General features: G+C 62.1%; 1 protein-coding gene across 3 annotated transcripts in view; it reads right to left on the bottom strand.

The window, feature by feature from the left end:
* The window catches only part of ARHGEF19 (Rho guanine nucleotide exchange factor 19), a 33,563-nt gene that overhangs the window by 5,659 nt on the left and 13,031 nt on the right, over positions 1 to 14,873 (bottom strand). For all 3 annotated transcript variants that reach the window (XM_065575462.1, XM_065575464.1, XM_065575463.1), the window contains exons 2-9: positions 11,093 to 11,742; positions 7,605 to 7,991; positions 6,874 to 6,970; positions 5,916 to 5,992; positions 5,175 to 5,425; positions 3,545 to 3,705; positions 2,925 to 3,077; positions 1,965 to 2,094 (exon numbers count right to left, since the gene is read on the bottom strand). In XM_065575462.1, the coding sequence (XP_065431534.1) occupies positions 1,965 to 2,094; positions 2,925 to 3,077; positions 3,545 to 3,705; positions 5,175 to 5,425; positions 5,916 to 5,992; positions 6,874 to 6,970; positions 7,605 to 7,991; positions 11,093 to 11,742 (1,906 nt within the window). The remainder of the gene's footprint in view (positions 1 to 1,964; positions 2,095 to 2,924; positions 3,078 to 3,544; positions 3,706 to 5,174; positions 5,426 to 5,915; positions 5,993 to 6,873; positions 6,971 to 7,604; positions 7,992 to 11,092; positions 11,743 to 14,873) is intronic.

The following is a 14,873-nucleotide window of genomic DNA, read 5'->3' as shown; positions in this document are numbered from 1 at the left end:
CTAACACAGACCAGGGCAACGTGATGGCAAAACCGGCCAAATCCAGTCCGCTCTCTCTGGTGCCGGTGACTGTCCCCCGGCCAGAGCCACGAGGAACGGGGTCCCGTGTGTTCTAAAAAGCAACTTAGGACACTTGAGCTATTTAATAACAGTCCTGGTCCCGGGCACGGTACCTGGCCATGGGGGTAACACTTACAGTATTGGGGGGGCTTATATTGGGCCCCCCACCCCTGTACTGGGAGCTCCAGGCAGCGGGGGAAATCTCAGGGCAATCTAGTGTCTGATCAGGGGTCAGTGCAAATCGGTAGCTTTCCATGGAGGCTTTGGTCTCTCCTGCACATTAAATAACCATCATAGCTAACTCTCAGACGCCTCTGGTATCAGTCAATCTCAAAGCACAGCCCAAAGGAGATCAGTATCTTCACCCCCATTTCACAGCTGGGAAACTGAGGCACGAAGGGGCTGCGACTTGCCCGAGGTCGCCAGTAGCAGAGCTGGGAATAACACTCGGGTCTGGCTCTATCCACCAGGCCACGCTGCCTCCCTTGGTTCCCCTGAGCACCGCGGCAGCAGCCAGCGCAGGGAGTTCGCTTCCGGACGCAGAGTTAGGCGCCTGGTGCCAAAGGAAGGGATGGCCCAGCAGGGGTGTGGATCGAGGTGGGTATAAGGGAGAGGGAGGGTGGTAGCGTACACTGACTCCAGGCTGCCACTTGAGGTCACCGGTGCCCTACATCCCGGGCCTCTGAAAGCCACCGCTCTAACTGTGAAGCCCAGAGGCGGCGGCTGCCCAGGTCTGTGGCTCAGATATCTCCAGCCTGTGGGAAGCGGCTCGTTGGACAGTTTGGGAGCTGTTTCTTTACATCTGGATCAGGCCGTCAGGCAGGGGCCATGCGGGGGAAGCCCATGGCAGACTCTCTCCAGGGAAGCAGAGAGAGTTCCTTGTGCAGTGTTGGAAGAAAGTGGCTCCCTCTGCTATTCTGCTCCATTGTCACCCGACAGTTCGCAATCGCGTTATGTTTGCCAATAGCTGGGAGAAAATTTAATAACAGCCGGGCAGGACATGGTGTTCCCGTCCTGTGACAATTTTTGAGGTTCAAAACCATTTCCTGTTCCTTACTGGGACACAGCCGAAATCGTTCGGAGAGAGAGGGAGAGACCCACCCCAGAAGAGCCCGAAGCCGGGTGGTTAGAGCACTCAGCACGGTTGCCAGAGACCCTGCTCTGAATCAGGCAGATTCAGCCTGAGTTTCCCAGCCTTGGACAAGCCACGTCACCCCCTCCATGCCTCGGTTTCCCCATCCATAAAATGACAATTGCTGCCCTTGTAAGGCACTTAAAACACTCCTACCTGGCAGTTTGGCGGGACCTGATCTCTGATCTACCTAGAGAGCTAGCCGGCAGAAATGCCCTGCAAACAGGTTTGAAGCAAGCCCTGCCTTGTTGGGTTGCGAACACCACAGGACTGGGCTCGGCATGAGAGATGGAAAGTGAAACCGCCTAAGAATGACCAATGTAGTGCCACCGAGAGAAAGGGCGTTGGTGGGTGGTGAAAGGTGACATGGGTTTTAACAATCTCCGGGGGACATCCTGCCGTTTTGACAATGGCTTCGCTCTGCTTGTCACTCGGGTGCAGCCCCCAGGGAGCCCATCGGGAATTTGGCCCGAATAATAACAAAACAAACAGAATCCAAACAATGGACCGTGTAGTAACACTGAGCCCCCCTCAGCTGCAGCTCTCCAAGCACTTCACAAAGCTGGGGTATCCGCATGGGACGGGGAAAACTGAGGCACGGGGAGGGGAAGCGACATGCCCAGGGACGAACAGTGAGTCAGTGGCAGAGATAGGTCTTAGATTTCATGTGGTGCCCTATAAATCAGGGCACTTCCCTTTAATGCCAGGCCGGCTCTGGCCGGACTGATACTCTCCAGTTACACCTCTGCCCTCCCTCCCCACCGGGGCTCACCTCCACCAGCATCTGCAAACGCATGACCCTCTGGAAGGGCAGGATGAGAAAGGAGGTGAGAGGTAAGCGCTGACACATTGGCCCCTCTTCCAGCTTTGCCAGGATCCCTGGGAATTTAGGATTGTCCTGCCTGGAGAAACGTGGCCAGGAATGTTAACAAGTCCCCAGAGCTGGGGGGCTAGGGGCAGAGGCTCCCGGGGTGCCACGGGCAGCACACACAGCCGGGTCCCCAAAGCCCACCGGAGTCGGCGGAGACTTTCCACTGACATGAGTGGGCTGTTGGATCCGGCCACACGCAAGCACTGAGGCACCCAGAGATCTCCATTGCAGCACCCGGGGGCCTTCTCCAGGAGCTGTCACCCCCGCCCCAGGAGACATCCCCGCAGGAACCAGCAGGATCCCGGACAGGGCGTGACAGGAGCCTTCAAACAGGCCAGGGAGGGAGGTGGTGGCAAGGGGAAGCTGGTGAGAACCGCCCAGCATCCCTGATGGACCAAATCCCTGAGGAGCTAAGAGGAGACAGGGATGGACACATAGAGATGGGGGAAGGGGTGAAGGAGGCTGTGGGGAACACAGGGGACCCCCAGAGCTCCCCCAACCTACTCACCGGCCCCTATCCTGAGCTCCCGCCGTGCCTGTTCACCAGCCCCCCAAACCCAGAGCTCCCCTGGCCTGCTCACCACCACCCCCACCCAGAGCTCCCCCTGTGACTGTTCACCAGCCCCCCAGCCCAGAGCTCCCCCCACCTGCTCACCAGCCCCCCCAGCCCAGAGCTCCCCCCTGCCTGCTCACCAGCCCAGAGCTCCGCACCCCCCGCTTGCTCACCAGACCCCAGTCCAGAGCCCCCCACACACACCTGCGCACCGCCCCCCAGCCCAGAGCTCCCCGCTCAGCTCTCCCATCTGTGTGTGGCCCCCCAGGGGTGGCGCTGTGAAGCGGGCGGGGGGAGGGCTCACGCACAGCAGGCGCTGGTAGGTCTGCTCCTGGTAGGCCTGGTTGGTGACGTAGGGCAGGTAGACGCGGCGGAAGGCCGGGCAGTGGCGCAGCACGATGTCGCAGATGTCGAAGCGCAGGATGTTCTCCTCCAGCCGCTCCTCCAGCTCCAGCAGGAACCTGCCGGGGAGCCAGGGGGCGAGACGGGGCCTTAGTGGGCAGGCGAACCCCGGCCCAGCCGGCCCCGAGGAAACCACCGGCCTTTCCCAGCGCTGGGCGGGGGCACTATGCCGCTGCCCTGGTCATGCCTGGGGACGCTCGCGGCACCGCTGGGAATGGTCTCCCTCCTGTCTGGAGAAGGGTCTTCCGCTCCCCCCAGCCCTGGATTAAGGTGTTAGACCCACAAGAGAACACCCAAGAGCAACACAAGTCTTGCACCACAACCCCATGGTGCACTGAGCAGCAACATCTCCAGAACCTGGGCCCACCTGGACCAGGGCGCTGGGCAGAGCTGCAGGGAGAAGCGCCTGAGACAGGTTCCCAGGTCACCTGAAATGGCCCCTCGGCTCGCTCCTGTCTCACGCCCCGCCCTGCTCCCCAGCAGCACCTTGCAGGTCAAAAGGCCCCGTCCCCTGGGAGGAGCTGACCTTTCGCTGACGTCCTTCACTTCAGGCAGCTTGGAGAAGAGCCACTGCTTCTCCTGGGCTCCCAGGCACTCGTTCAGCTCCCGCGAGTTCATGAAGTGCTCCACCGCGATGGAGAGGCTGTGGATGTAGGAGGCCTCCGAGGTGATCAGCTCAAACTTGGCCTGCCGGGGCGAGAGCGAGGGGGCGCGGGTTGCCAGGTGTCTGGTTTTTGACCAGAAAGTCTGCTCGAAAAAGGAACCTGGCAGTGTCCAGTCAGCAGTGCTGACCGGTCACTAAAAGTCCGGTTACCTGCAGTAACCGGCCTCCGCCACTGGGGGGTGGGAAGAGCAGCAGCTGCTGGAGCCTGGAGGAGCAGCGGAGCGCTCAGGAATGGCTCTGGTGGAGAGGGGTACCAGCGGCTTCCCCGTCCTGCCCCACTCACCCCCCCCAATCACGGATCCCGGCTCTCCCTCCCCCACCCTGCCCCAATCACCCCTAGCGCCATGCTCAGCTGGCAGGGGGAGGGTGGTGGAGAGAGCAGCAAGCCACAGTGGGGGGCAGAAAGAGGAGCGGGGGGGTCTCAAGAGAAAGAGGTGGAGCAAGGGGCGGGGCCTCGGGGAAGAGGTGGAGCAGTGGGCGGGGGAGAAAGTTGGCCACCGCAGAGGGGGTGCAGGTAATGTGACGGGGGCATGCAGCAGCAGCGGCAGTGTGAGCAACAGGCACTGCGGAGATCAGCTGTTAGGAGGCAGAGGCTGAGCCCCTCCCCTGCCCCCTCGCCCTCTTGGGGGCGTCTCAGCCTTTCCTGAATCACAGCACTGGGGGGGCTCCCCAAAGGCCTGGCCTGGCAGCCCTGGCAAGGGCCGGGCCCAGCACTGGCAGGTGCTGCCCACGCTTCCCAACCCAAACCTGGTGATCCCCGTGATCTGACCAGCAGCCTCCCTGCCGGAGCCCCGTGCTTCCCCACTGCAGCTCGACCTCCTGGGCCTGCAGCTCTGCCAAGGGGCATGAGTCCCATCAGTTTTTCTACTGCTTTGCTGTGTCTGCCACCCTCACCCGTTCCCCAGCTCCCGGTGCCCCTCAGCCCTGACCGCAGCCCCCTGCTATCCCAGCCCTGGGCTCCCCCATCCCCCAGCGCCCAGTGCCCCTCAGCCCTGACCGCAGCCCCCTGCTATCCCAGCCCTGGGCTCCCCCATCTCCCAGCGCCCAGTGCCCCTCAGCCCTGACCCACAGCCCCCTGCTATCCCAGCCCTGGGCTCCTCCATCCCCCAGCGCCCAGTGCCCCTCAGCCCTGACCGCAGCCCCCTGCTATCCCAGCCCTGGGCTCCCCCCTCTCCGAGCTCTGCCGGTGCCCCTCAGCCCTGACCCGCAGCCCCCCGCTAGCCCAGTGCTGGTGATGGCCCTGTGAATGCATCGGGGAGGGCAGGGAGGGGGAAGAGCGACTGAAGCTAACGGACAATGTGGGCCCAAGAACAATGGAATCAATGGCAGGAACCCGCCGGCCCAGGAGGGTCCTGCCAGCCCTGGGGTCCCGGGCCGGGGCCGATGCCCAGTAACTGCCAGGCCTGGCTCTGTGTGGGCGATGGCTGGCCAAGCGCTGGGAAACGCTTTGCGTCCCGGTGCCCAGGCTCCGAGCAGGGCGCCGGCCCCTCACCTCCTGCAGCTTGCACTCCTGGAGGCTGATGGTGCCGAGCAGCCCGCTGCCCCGCACGTCCGGGATGTCCTGCCACAGCGAGAAGGTGGAGCCGCGGGATGAGCGCTGCGAGCGGAACGAGCTGCTGGGCGACAGGTTGGTCTTGGGCGGCGCCAGGGCGGCCTCCTCCTCCTCCACCAGGGCGTCCTCCCGCTGCTGCCGCTGGATCTCCCGGGCGATGGCGGCGTCGCTGTATTCCTGGTACAGGACGGCTACGGGGGTCGGGGGGGGGTCAGCGTCCGGGCACTGGGCCGAGGGGGCCCTTCAGCAGGGAACGAGACGCCATCCCCAGGGCGAAGGGGCACCCCTCATGGGGCCCTAGGGTAACCCCAGGCGGGCATGGCCTGGGTGGGGCAGTGGCTGGCACTATGGCTAGGAGCAGGGGCACTGGCCTGGGTCTAAGGGCCGGGGTGGGGAGAAGGGGACTGGCAGAGGGGAGGGTCCGCGCCAGCTTTGCCCTCTGCCAACTAGCCAGGCCAGGGGCACAGGCCAACAGCTCCTTCCCTCTGTGCCCATTTCAGGCAGGCACATCTCTCCGGCATCTGTGCCCTGTGCTGCCGGCTGGCTCTGGACCAGGCAGCAGACACCCAGGATAGGGGCGCACTGGCTGGCTGTGGGGGGGGCCACGCGACCCCTGTCCCGGCGTTAAAGGGCTCAGCACGGCTGGGACGTGGGCTCCTAAAGGCGGAGGGGAAATCTTACAGTTCAGCAGGAACCTCGACTGCCGCCTCTCGTGCTGGACCAAAGCGCTCGGGCACCCACCCGGCTCCGCCTCGCTCCTACAGAGGGGAACACACCGGGCGGGGGGTGAGGGCTGGAGTCTGCACCCCCCCACACACTGACTTGTAGGGTGGAGGATCAGGGCCTGGGGGCTGAGTCGCTCCATGGGGCCTGATCCTGAGCTCGCTCACCCCAGCGCCAATCAGGAGTGGCAGCGGGACCAGGGCCTCTCTGCCGTCACTACATTCACTGCCCCAGCCGGGCGCCCGGCCCTATGGACACGGCCCTGCCCCTCCATTGTCTGCGCCTGGGACAGGCCTCACACCAGCCCCAGGGGGGTGACCTGCACCTTGCAAGGCCAGCAGCGTGCTGTGAGGAGGGTGGGGCCACCAGAGCCTGCCTGTCTGGCCAGGTGTTCGCGCCAGGTGAACACGGAGCGGATCATTTACTGGTTATTTTAGGATCTTAAAAAAAAATCAAAAATCAATAAAAAGGAGAGAGCAAAGACGATTAGAAAACAGAGGGGCTGAGAAATGCCTCTTGTGTGCCTCTCCCCTGGGCGTCCAGCCTGGCTCAGACGTGCCTCGGGGCTGCAGTGGGTGAAATGGGGGACACACTCCCCACACTGTGGGGCCGGGCTCGGGCCCATGGGGCGGATGTCAGGGGGGCTCACCCCCTTCTCCATTGGGATGCTGAGTTTAGTTCGCGGCGCTGGGTTTCTGGGGTCTAGTTCACAGCACTCACCGATCACTGGGTTTGCAGCCCAGACCCCGCCAGCCCATGCCCTGGGAAATCCAGCTGCTCCGAGGAACTCGGCGTCACCTTCCTCCATCTCCCCTCTCTCGACGGTCCCGATCCCTGCGGCCTGCCCACTCGCCTGTGCCTTCTGGTGGGCTGGGAACACCCCCGTAGGGTCGTGGGCGCTGCCCACTGGCCTTACCTGAGACAGACGTTCCCTGCCTCACTGGGCGACTCTGGGGACGGGAGGCCATCGCTGCCCGTGCTGCTGCGGCTCCGCTCCCTTCCATTCGGTTTACCTGCAAGGATGGATGGCAGCTTCACAGCCGATCAGGGAGGAGCTGGGCTGGCGTCTGTGTCAGGGCGCCCTTCCTCCCCTGCCTCCATTGGTCCATCGCTAACCTGCCTCGAACAGGCCTAACAGCTCAGGGGAAGAGGGAAAATCCCATCATGCACCTGCACGATGATGGGGGCAGAGAGGGAAAGCGAGCCAGGATTCCACCCCGTCTCTTCACCACGGCCATGGTGACTCCACCCTCTTCTCACGCTTTCCCTGCCAGTCCGAGAGGAAGCACATGGGCGGGGGGAGGGAGATGTGCCGCTTCCGCCCACGTCTCCTCCCAGGAACGTGGTTCTCCACCATCTTCATTCGGGGGACCACTCGACCAAAGAGACCTTGTGGACCACCATCACCACTCCCAGACCTCGCCACTGAATGCGGACTGGGAGGGAGGTCCCCCAGGACGGGCACCAAGGACCACCGGCCTGTATACCATAGCGTGAAAGCCGCTAACCTGCCGCTCTAGCGGGACTGAGCATCTGATGCAAAGGGCGTTGGAGCCAACGGAAAGAAAGAAAGAAAGAAAGAAAGAAAGAGGCCCCAAGCCGACCATACCAGTTTGACCAGTAAGCCCAGTGTGAGAATCCCAATACCTTCCTGGCTCGCCCCTTTCTCCTTGGAAGCGCTCCTGGCGGAGAAAGACTTGCCCAGCTTGAGGGAGAAGGTCGCCCTGCGCTGAGACAGCTGCAGCTTGTTCATGAGCTCCGAGGCCGAGAAGCGCCGCCTCTCCTGCTCCGCCGAGCCCTTGGCGCTCCGGCCAGCCGAGCACGGGGGCAGCGCCAGGTCCAGGGTCTCGGGCACCGCGTGGGGAGGCCCCTCAGGAGCCGGCCTCAGGTCCAGCGGCTCCATCCCCCGCAGCGCGAGCTCCCCCGCACACCTGCCATCCTCGTGGACTGGGGACCCTGGGAAAACGGCGTCTCCATCCAGGCTGGGGGTCGTGTCGCTGAGAGTCTCGGGGGAGTAGACCCTGATCTTCCTCCCTGGAAGGAGAGAGGAGCCTCGGTGATGATTAGGCCCCAGCTAGCAGGGAAGTGGGGCACGTGGGAGCAGGGCTGCTTGGGCCCAACAGAGCAGAGCTGCCCCGGGAAGACAGCTCATGGTGCTGCTCCATGCCCTGGAACTCAGGGCCTGCCACCCTGGGAGCTTTTCCAGCCTCACGGTGCTACCGCCACACGGGGCATCAGTAGGGCTTAAGCCCAGCAGTGCTAGCACAGACCTCTGCCACTCGAGCTGAAGGAGGAGCTCCACCTGCTGGCAGCAGCAGAAGGCTATTATCCTCTCTGTGGATTAATCACCAGAAGGGGACACGACACACACGAGGCGTGTGCGTAACCTTCCACCCCCGAGACCCCAGAATGCTGAGCCCGTCTCTGCCTGCCTCTACCTGTTTTCACAACAACATCTGACCTTTACAGCAGCTTCTGGCCAGGGGGTCGCAGCGAATCAAGCCCCACAGCTGCCCCCCCCCCATTGTGAGACGGGATATTCCCTGTTCTCCAGAGGGGGAAACTGAGGCACAGAGGAAGCCAATGGCTGATCCTGAAATAGAATCTGGGCCTCCTGACTCCCAGCCACCAGGCCGTCCTCCCTCTGGGTGCAGCGTGAGCAGGCAACATGCGGTTGCACCAGCAAACAAAGCTGTGGGCTCGTGTCTGCACGGTACTGTTTGCAGCCGTGTTTCCAGATGGAATTAGTTGGGCCCATGGGAGTTAGGCACCTAAGCCCTTTGAGGAGCCGGACCTCGGACCCTGGCACGGCAGGACTGTGTCCCCACTGGGGCACCCGGGCATGTGATGTGCACTTAGCCGGCTGGATTTCGCCTGCAGCCTCGTTCCCCCTGGGCAGCGGGAGCAGATGGCAGACAGTGGCGTCTGCCCAGCCGTTTGTCACAGGTGCTGCCTCCCGAGAGGTGCGTGCTGCCCTCTGCTCCTGTCACACGCGCAGGCGCCGGCTCAGCCTGGGGAGAGGGCACTGGAGGCTGCTCCCGGCGCAGCCCTGCGCCAGGCCAGGGAGCTGGATTTCATTCCGGTTCCTGCATCGTCAATGGCACTGCTAACTGGGTTCCAGCTGAACCCCGGGGCTCCCAGGCGAGGGCCCTAAAACCACTGGGCCGGCCTGCCTGTCAGAAACCAGACGCTGCACAGTAAATAACCAAACAGCATTTTCCAGGATCGGCTGCCTTCCTATGATCCCAGAGGGCGCTACCAAGGGAGGCTATTGCAGAGTGCCACGTGTGACCCGGGACAAGGGGATATGCGAGCTGGTGCCCCCCAAATGACCTATTGCCGGCTAGTGCTCGGACTGCGGCTCACTGAGCTCCTCTTGTCCGGTCCCTGCAAACATGGCCTGGACGATGCCTCCGGGGCCCCTTGGAGGGCTTGCTATTTTTGCAGAAATGCTATCCCAGAAGGCTTTGCAGCATCCGGCGCAGTGAATTGCTGCTCTCTTGGGGCTGATGGGCTCCGTGGTCCGTCGTTTCCTGACCGGGGGCTGCCGTGCCCACGCTGCGGCGCTCTCCTGGCACGGGTGTGGCATGGAACACAGGAGCTGGGGTTGCCACTTTTGGGGTGATCCTGAGCCCGTAAAACTGGCCTGGCCGTGGGGACTGAGCACCCTGACAGATTTACTGGGGCAGCTACCTCAAACCAGGGACGACCCTGGGAAACTGGACAGGGGCCACTCTAAGCTCAGCCCAAAGATTTGGAGACTGGTTCAGCACAGGAGCCTCCCAGAAACCCCCTCAGCACCTGCCATCACTGACATGACGTGCCCCGTAGGGGCTACAGTTCCCTCCTGGAGTCCCCAGGAATTCAAGATTATGTCATGCAATGAAACTTCCAACCAAAACTGGCATCCCTGGCGGGGTCCCAAATCCAGGCTCTGGTGGGAGGTAAATTCCAGCGCTGGTGTGACGCTGGCAGACTGGGTGCCAGCTCATGCCATGGTCCCCCTGAGACACTGAGTCGTGTGAAATGCTGGGCCCTCACGGCAGGGGTTGTCTGCCCAGCAAGGAAGGCCCATCGCACCAGGCGCACTAGCCTGGAACATTAAAGAAGACAAAAGACTTTGTTGTTTACTCTCCCTCCCATGAAGATGAGGCATGCGGGTGAATTCCTCCCATTAGCTGAGTTTGCAGCTCAGAGCAGAAGAGGAGAAGGGAATGAGAAGCCCTAAATGGAAGGAACTGCATCTTTATGCTGCCTGGACTTGGGGGGAGGAGGGCAAGGTTTACTAGGCAGAAGCAAAAGATCCCCAGTGCTTCACCTGGGTTAGCCCTGAGGGACACACTTCTTTGCTTTTCAGCCTGTGGGCCGCAGACCAAAGGGGGCCGCGGACCGTGTCTACGATTCCCAAAGGGGGCCGCACCTCCATTCGAAACGTGTTAGGGGTCCGCAAATGGGAAAACTGCTGCTCTCGAATAAATCTTCAGATCGTTTATTACAGGATTGGCTACAAACGGCTCTAACGTGCTGTTGACCTGGGGTAAGCGACCAGTCCTTTGGGACAGGAAGTAATCTGAATATTGCTGTAATCCTTGGTGTAAGGGACCATCTGTCACAAAGGCAGACTCACTGGGTGGCGAGACAGATCAGAGCGCCCACGGGGACTGGCTGGGCCTCCATGGTTAGGGCTGTGACAGGGGTTTGCCCTTGATCCTTCGTTGGTGAAATCAACGTATTGAACTCCCAACCAATCGGGGGTTCTGCCCTAATACTACACCCTGAGGTTGGCACTCATGCTCGTACGCCACTGCAGGACAGCTGGGACCACCTGCAGCTGGGACCAGACCCCTGCTCCTGTTCGAACCCCACAGGCCCCACCCCTGCGCTGGAGGAGCATGGCCGGAGGGGAGAGTGGAAGATCATAAACGTTCCCTTCTGGCCTTCAGCTCTATGCCTCCTCTCTAGCATGCCCTGCCAGACGCCCCCTCTCAGAGACCCCCAGCTTGTGTGGTACCCGCAAAGGGACATCCAGGGTGGGCAGGGCTCCCACCCCCCAGATGTGGCCAGACCCCCTCTGCCTGCCCTTCCTGTCCAGCCTCCCCTGTGAGACCAGCCTTTTCCCGGCACGCAATACTCACAGGCCAGCTTCTCCTTCTCCACCCCATGGGATCCTTGCCCCTGGGACTCGGGCAGCAGCGGGGGGCTCGTGGGCCCCCCGACGACGTCGTGGAAAGAGGAGTCGCTGTGAGACGAGGGCGGCTCGAAGGTGGTGCCGTGAAGCCAGCTGTCCGCCTTCCCCACCACCTGCTGTCCCTGGGGGGCAGCGATCCCCGCCGCCTCTGGGTGAGTCCCGGAGCCCCCGCCCGCAGCATCGCCTCCAAAGGGGACCCCGGAGTCCGGGATCCAGCCCAGGCTGGGGTGGAAGTCTGGGTAGCTATGATGGCGGGGGGGCCAGCCTTCGGGGCTCAGCTGCAGGCTTCCCCACCCGTCCATGGGGCTGCTGTGGGAGCTGAGGAGCCCCCGGCCCTCCGAGGAGCACGGGACGAGACTAAAGTCCCCCTGACCAGGAGGCTGGAGGTTGGGGAGCTCCACGAAGGACAAACTCTCCTGCTTGCAGACGGCCACGTGGTGCCTCGCTCGGCAAGGCCTGTCCCCCAGGGCCTGGGGCCCACCCACGGTGAGGATCCCCATCTGCTGGCTCCCTGCTCGGTAGGGCAGCGACGTCAGGTGTGGCTGGAAGTCCGGCCGGGGGCGGTATTCCATCACCGAGGGCCGGCCTGCCCTAGACCTGTAGGGGAGAAACAACGGGACCGCGTCAGGCATGGGCAGGCCACGGGCCAGTTCCCCCTTCGTGGCGGAGGTGATGCCAGGGCCTGAAATGTCCCCCGAAGTCTGGCTGGGAGCGGGAGGGGAGCTAACCGGGTCAGTGGGGGGAGGGGTGTCTCCAAATGGGATCAGTCTCCCACCCCCATTAGAGGGTAGCATCTGCACCAACCATTAAACCGCCCAGTTCTCCCAGCTGGCCTGGGCCTGGCCAGCCCGAGGGGAAGGGGAACAGGGCACCCGCCTGCCTGTCCTGCAAGTGGATCTCAGAACCCGTCTCCAGATGTCACCCTTCATCCCCACTCCCTGTCTGCGCCCAAGACCCGGCCTGTCCGCTGCACGTATCAGCACGTGCCCGGTAGCCCTGCAAGGCAGCAGACTTGGGTTCGAGACCCTCCTCGGCCATGTGGGCTTGAGCAGGACCCTTGGGTCCCCCATGAGACCTGCTGCTCTTGCCCCATTTCCCTGCAGCGCCTCCTGCTGGGAGAGGCTGGGGCTGGAGGAGCTGGGAATGCCGGCACAGCCAGTGCTCCTGCCCCATTTCCCACAGCGCCTCCTGCTGGGAGAGGCTGGGACTGGCGTGTCCGCGCTCCCCCACCGCCTGTGCCCCGGCACTGTTCCCCATCACGGTGACCTCTCTCGGGAGAGCCTGGGCCCAGAACGGGGGACCCAGGGGCACGGGCTGCAATCGGTACAGAGACTCCCCTCTCCCCCGCTGCACCCTGTGATGAAGTGGGGGATTTTCTTGTTTGTTTTCTTGTTTTCAGTGGGGTTTCAATGGTTTGCATGCGGAGGGGGTGGGACTCAGTTTCTCTGGGTGTTACTGGTTTAACGAAGTGAGGGGAGAGGGAGTTTGTTGTTACAGAGGACCGGAGAGGGAACGTGGGACCCCAGCCAATGGCCTGGAGGATGGATACCCCAGCAGCCGGACCCGGAGACCCAGCTCAGGAATCGCAGCCGGTTCTGGCCAGTGGGCGGACAATGGGCTGCAGAGTGAGGAGCCAGTGACCGAACCAGCCGGTTCCAGCCAGAGGACAGAAGCGAGGAGAGGAGGCCCCGGTTTACGACCCTGTTTACCTGGAGAGAAGACAATGGACCGAGCGGGGCTTGGGGCCGGTGATCTCAGATGCCCCGCTGGGAAGCAGGGGGGCTCTGGGCTGGAGAGGGGGAGCAGGCAGAGCCCACCTGGATGCAGAGAGACTGGGATGTGCTGGGCTGAGGGAGGCCAGGCCTGAGGCCCTGAGAGTTTCCTGTGCTGTGTTCAACTCTCAACAAATCCTCCTGTTTTATGCTGGCTGAGAGTCACTCCAGTCTAGAGAACAGGGTTGCATCAACCCCTTCGGGGGTGGAGGCCCGGGGGGTCCAGAGCGAGGGGACTCCCTGAGGGGGCCCACAGCAGAGACAGACGTGCTAAGGCTCAGAGAGGTGCGGCTCCAGGAGGTGGAGGGGCCTGACCCCGAGAGAGAATGGACCCCCGAGAAGGACTGTCGCACTGAAAGGGGCACCCCCCATGGACTGCATGGGGCCAAGAATGGGCACGATCTGTGAGTCCGTGACACACCCCTCATCCTGTCACACCCTCACTGCCGCCCAGACAGACCCCTGCCCGGCAGAGCGGGGCTCTGAGCCCTGCCAACCGGCGAACAGCTATGGAACAAAACCGCCTGCCAGCATTTGCAGCTGCCCGGCTCCCCTCTGCCAAACTCCGCCTCCACCCCCAGAGAACCTGAGAGCCTCCCGCTCCCTGCCAGCTCCAAGCCCTGCGCTGGCCCCCGGGGGGGCTCCCAAGCCACAAACTCCTGCAGTTGGTTTGGGGCTCTCCTGCTGTGTGCGGGGGGAGGAGGGGGGCGGCAGCGGATCAGCTGGCTCAGGGGCCAAACTCAGGGAACACGGACGTGTCTCCCCGTGAGCTGCTCCCTAGGAGGGGCTGAAGGATAAGGCCAGATCCTCAGCTGGTGTAACTCAGCCAACGGGCCAGATCCCACCGGGTGTCATTCACGGTAGCTCCATGGAAGCCAGTGGCGTTCCCCAGCTGTGATCATAGTCCCGGGGCAGGACAGGACACAGCTGTGCGTGGGGCTCAGGGATGGAAGAGCCGGAGTCGCTTCCTGAGCCAGGCACCTTCCTTCTCTGGGCCTCAGTTTCTCCCATCCATAAAATGGGGCTAATGACCCGACCTTCCCTTGAAATGCTGGGGTGCAGCACTCTATGGCAGGGCTGCCCACACGGGTCCTTTCCTGCCAGGCCCAGAGGGCAGCGTCAGACCAAGTCTCCCCCTCCCCAAGGTCTCTCCTGTGTTCGCAGGGCCCCCTCGTGGTCATGAAGCTGTAGGGGGGGCAGTGCCAGCAGCCCTGGTCACTCCTCAATCATCCCTGCCCTGCTCTCCCATTGCTTGGCCATGCCAGGAGCCGGGGAGAGGAGGAGCTGACTGACCCTCTGTGACGTTATTGACATAAACTGGGACCGTATAGATCATTGTTGCAACCAAGGTCCTGTAGTGGCACCCAAATCTTGTATAAAGGGGGTCAAATGGGGTGTCCAGGACAAGGTTATGGTTTACTGGTTATGATTATGCTGTCTAGATGTGTGTATCAGTTTTGTAGTTGAAGTTATGAATATTGGCTCTATACTGTCTGTATGGCAAACTTATGCTATGCTTCTGGGTGACATCCCAGACAAGCTGAGATTAGCTCTGCCTAGCCTGCTTGATGGCCCATTAAGGACCATCAGCTATACAATGGACCCATTGAGAGAAGGCAGATACGCCTTGTACCTCAGCAAAGTATGCAGGGACTGGCCCATGTGACTCCAGACTCCATGTTGCTGTAATCTTCCACAGTAAGAACAAAGAGGTGATCTTACACCTGGAAAAGACTATATAAGGCTGATGCCTGATCTCCATCTTGTCTTCAATCCTGCTTCTTACCTCTGGAGGAACTTTGCTACAAGCTGAAGCTTTGAACAAAGGACTGAGGACCCATCCCAGCGGGGGATGTATTCCAGAGACTTGATTTGAACCTGCAGTTTATTCCATCGCTGCTGCAAGCCTGAACCAAGAACTTTGCCATTACTGTATGTAATTGATTCCATTTAACC

The sequence above is a fragment of the Chrysemys picta genome, chromosome 21 (assembly GCF_011386835.1).
Source record: "Chrysemys picta bellii isolate R12L10 chromosome 21, ASM1138683v2, whole genome shotgun sequence".
Classification (NCBI taxonomy): domain Eukaryota; kingdom Metazoa; phylum Chordata; order Testudines; family Emydidae; genus Chrysemys; species Chrysemys picta.
The sequence above is the reverse complement of the archived record's forward strand: the minus strand, read 5'-3'. Positions and strand labels throughout refer to the sequence as shown.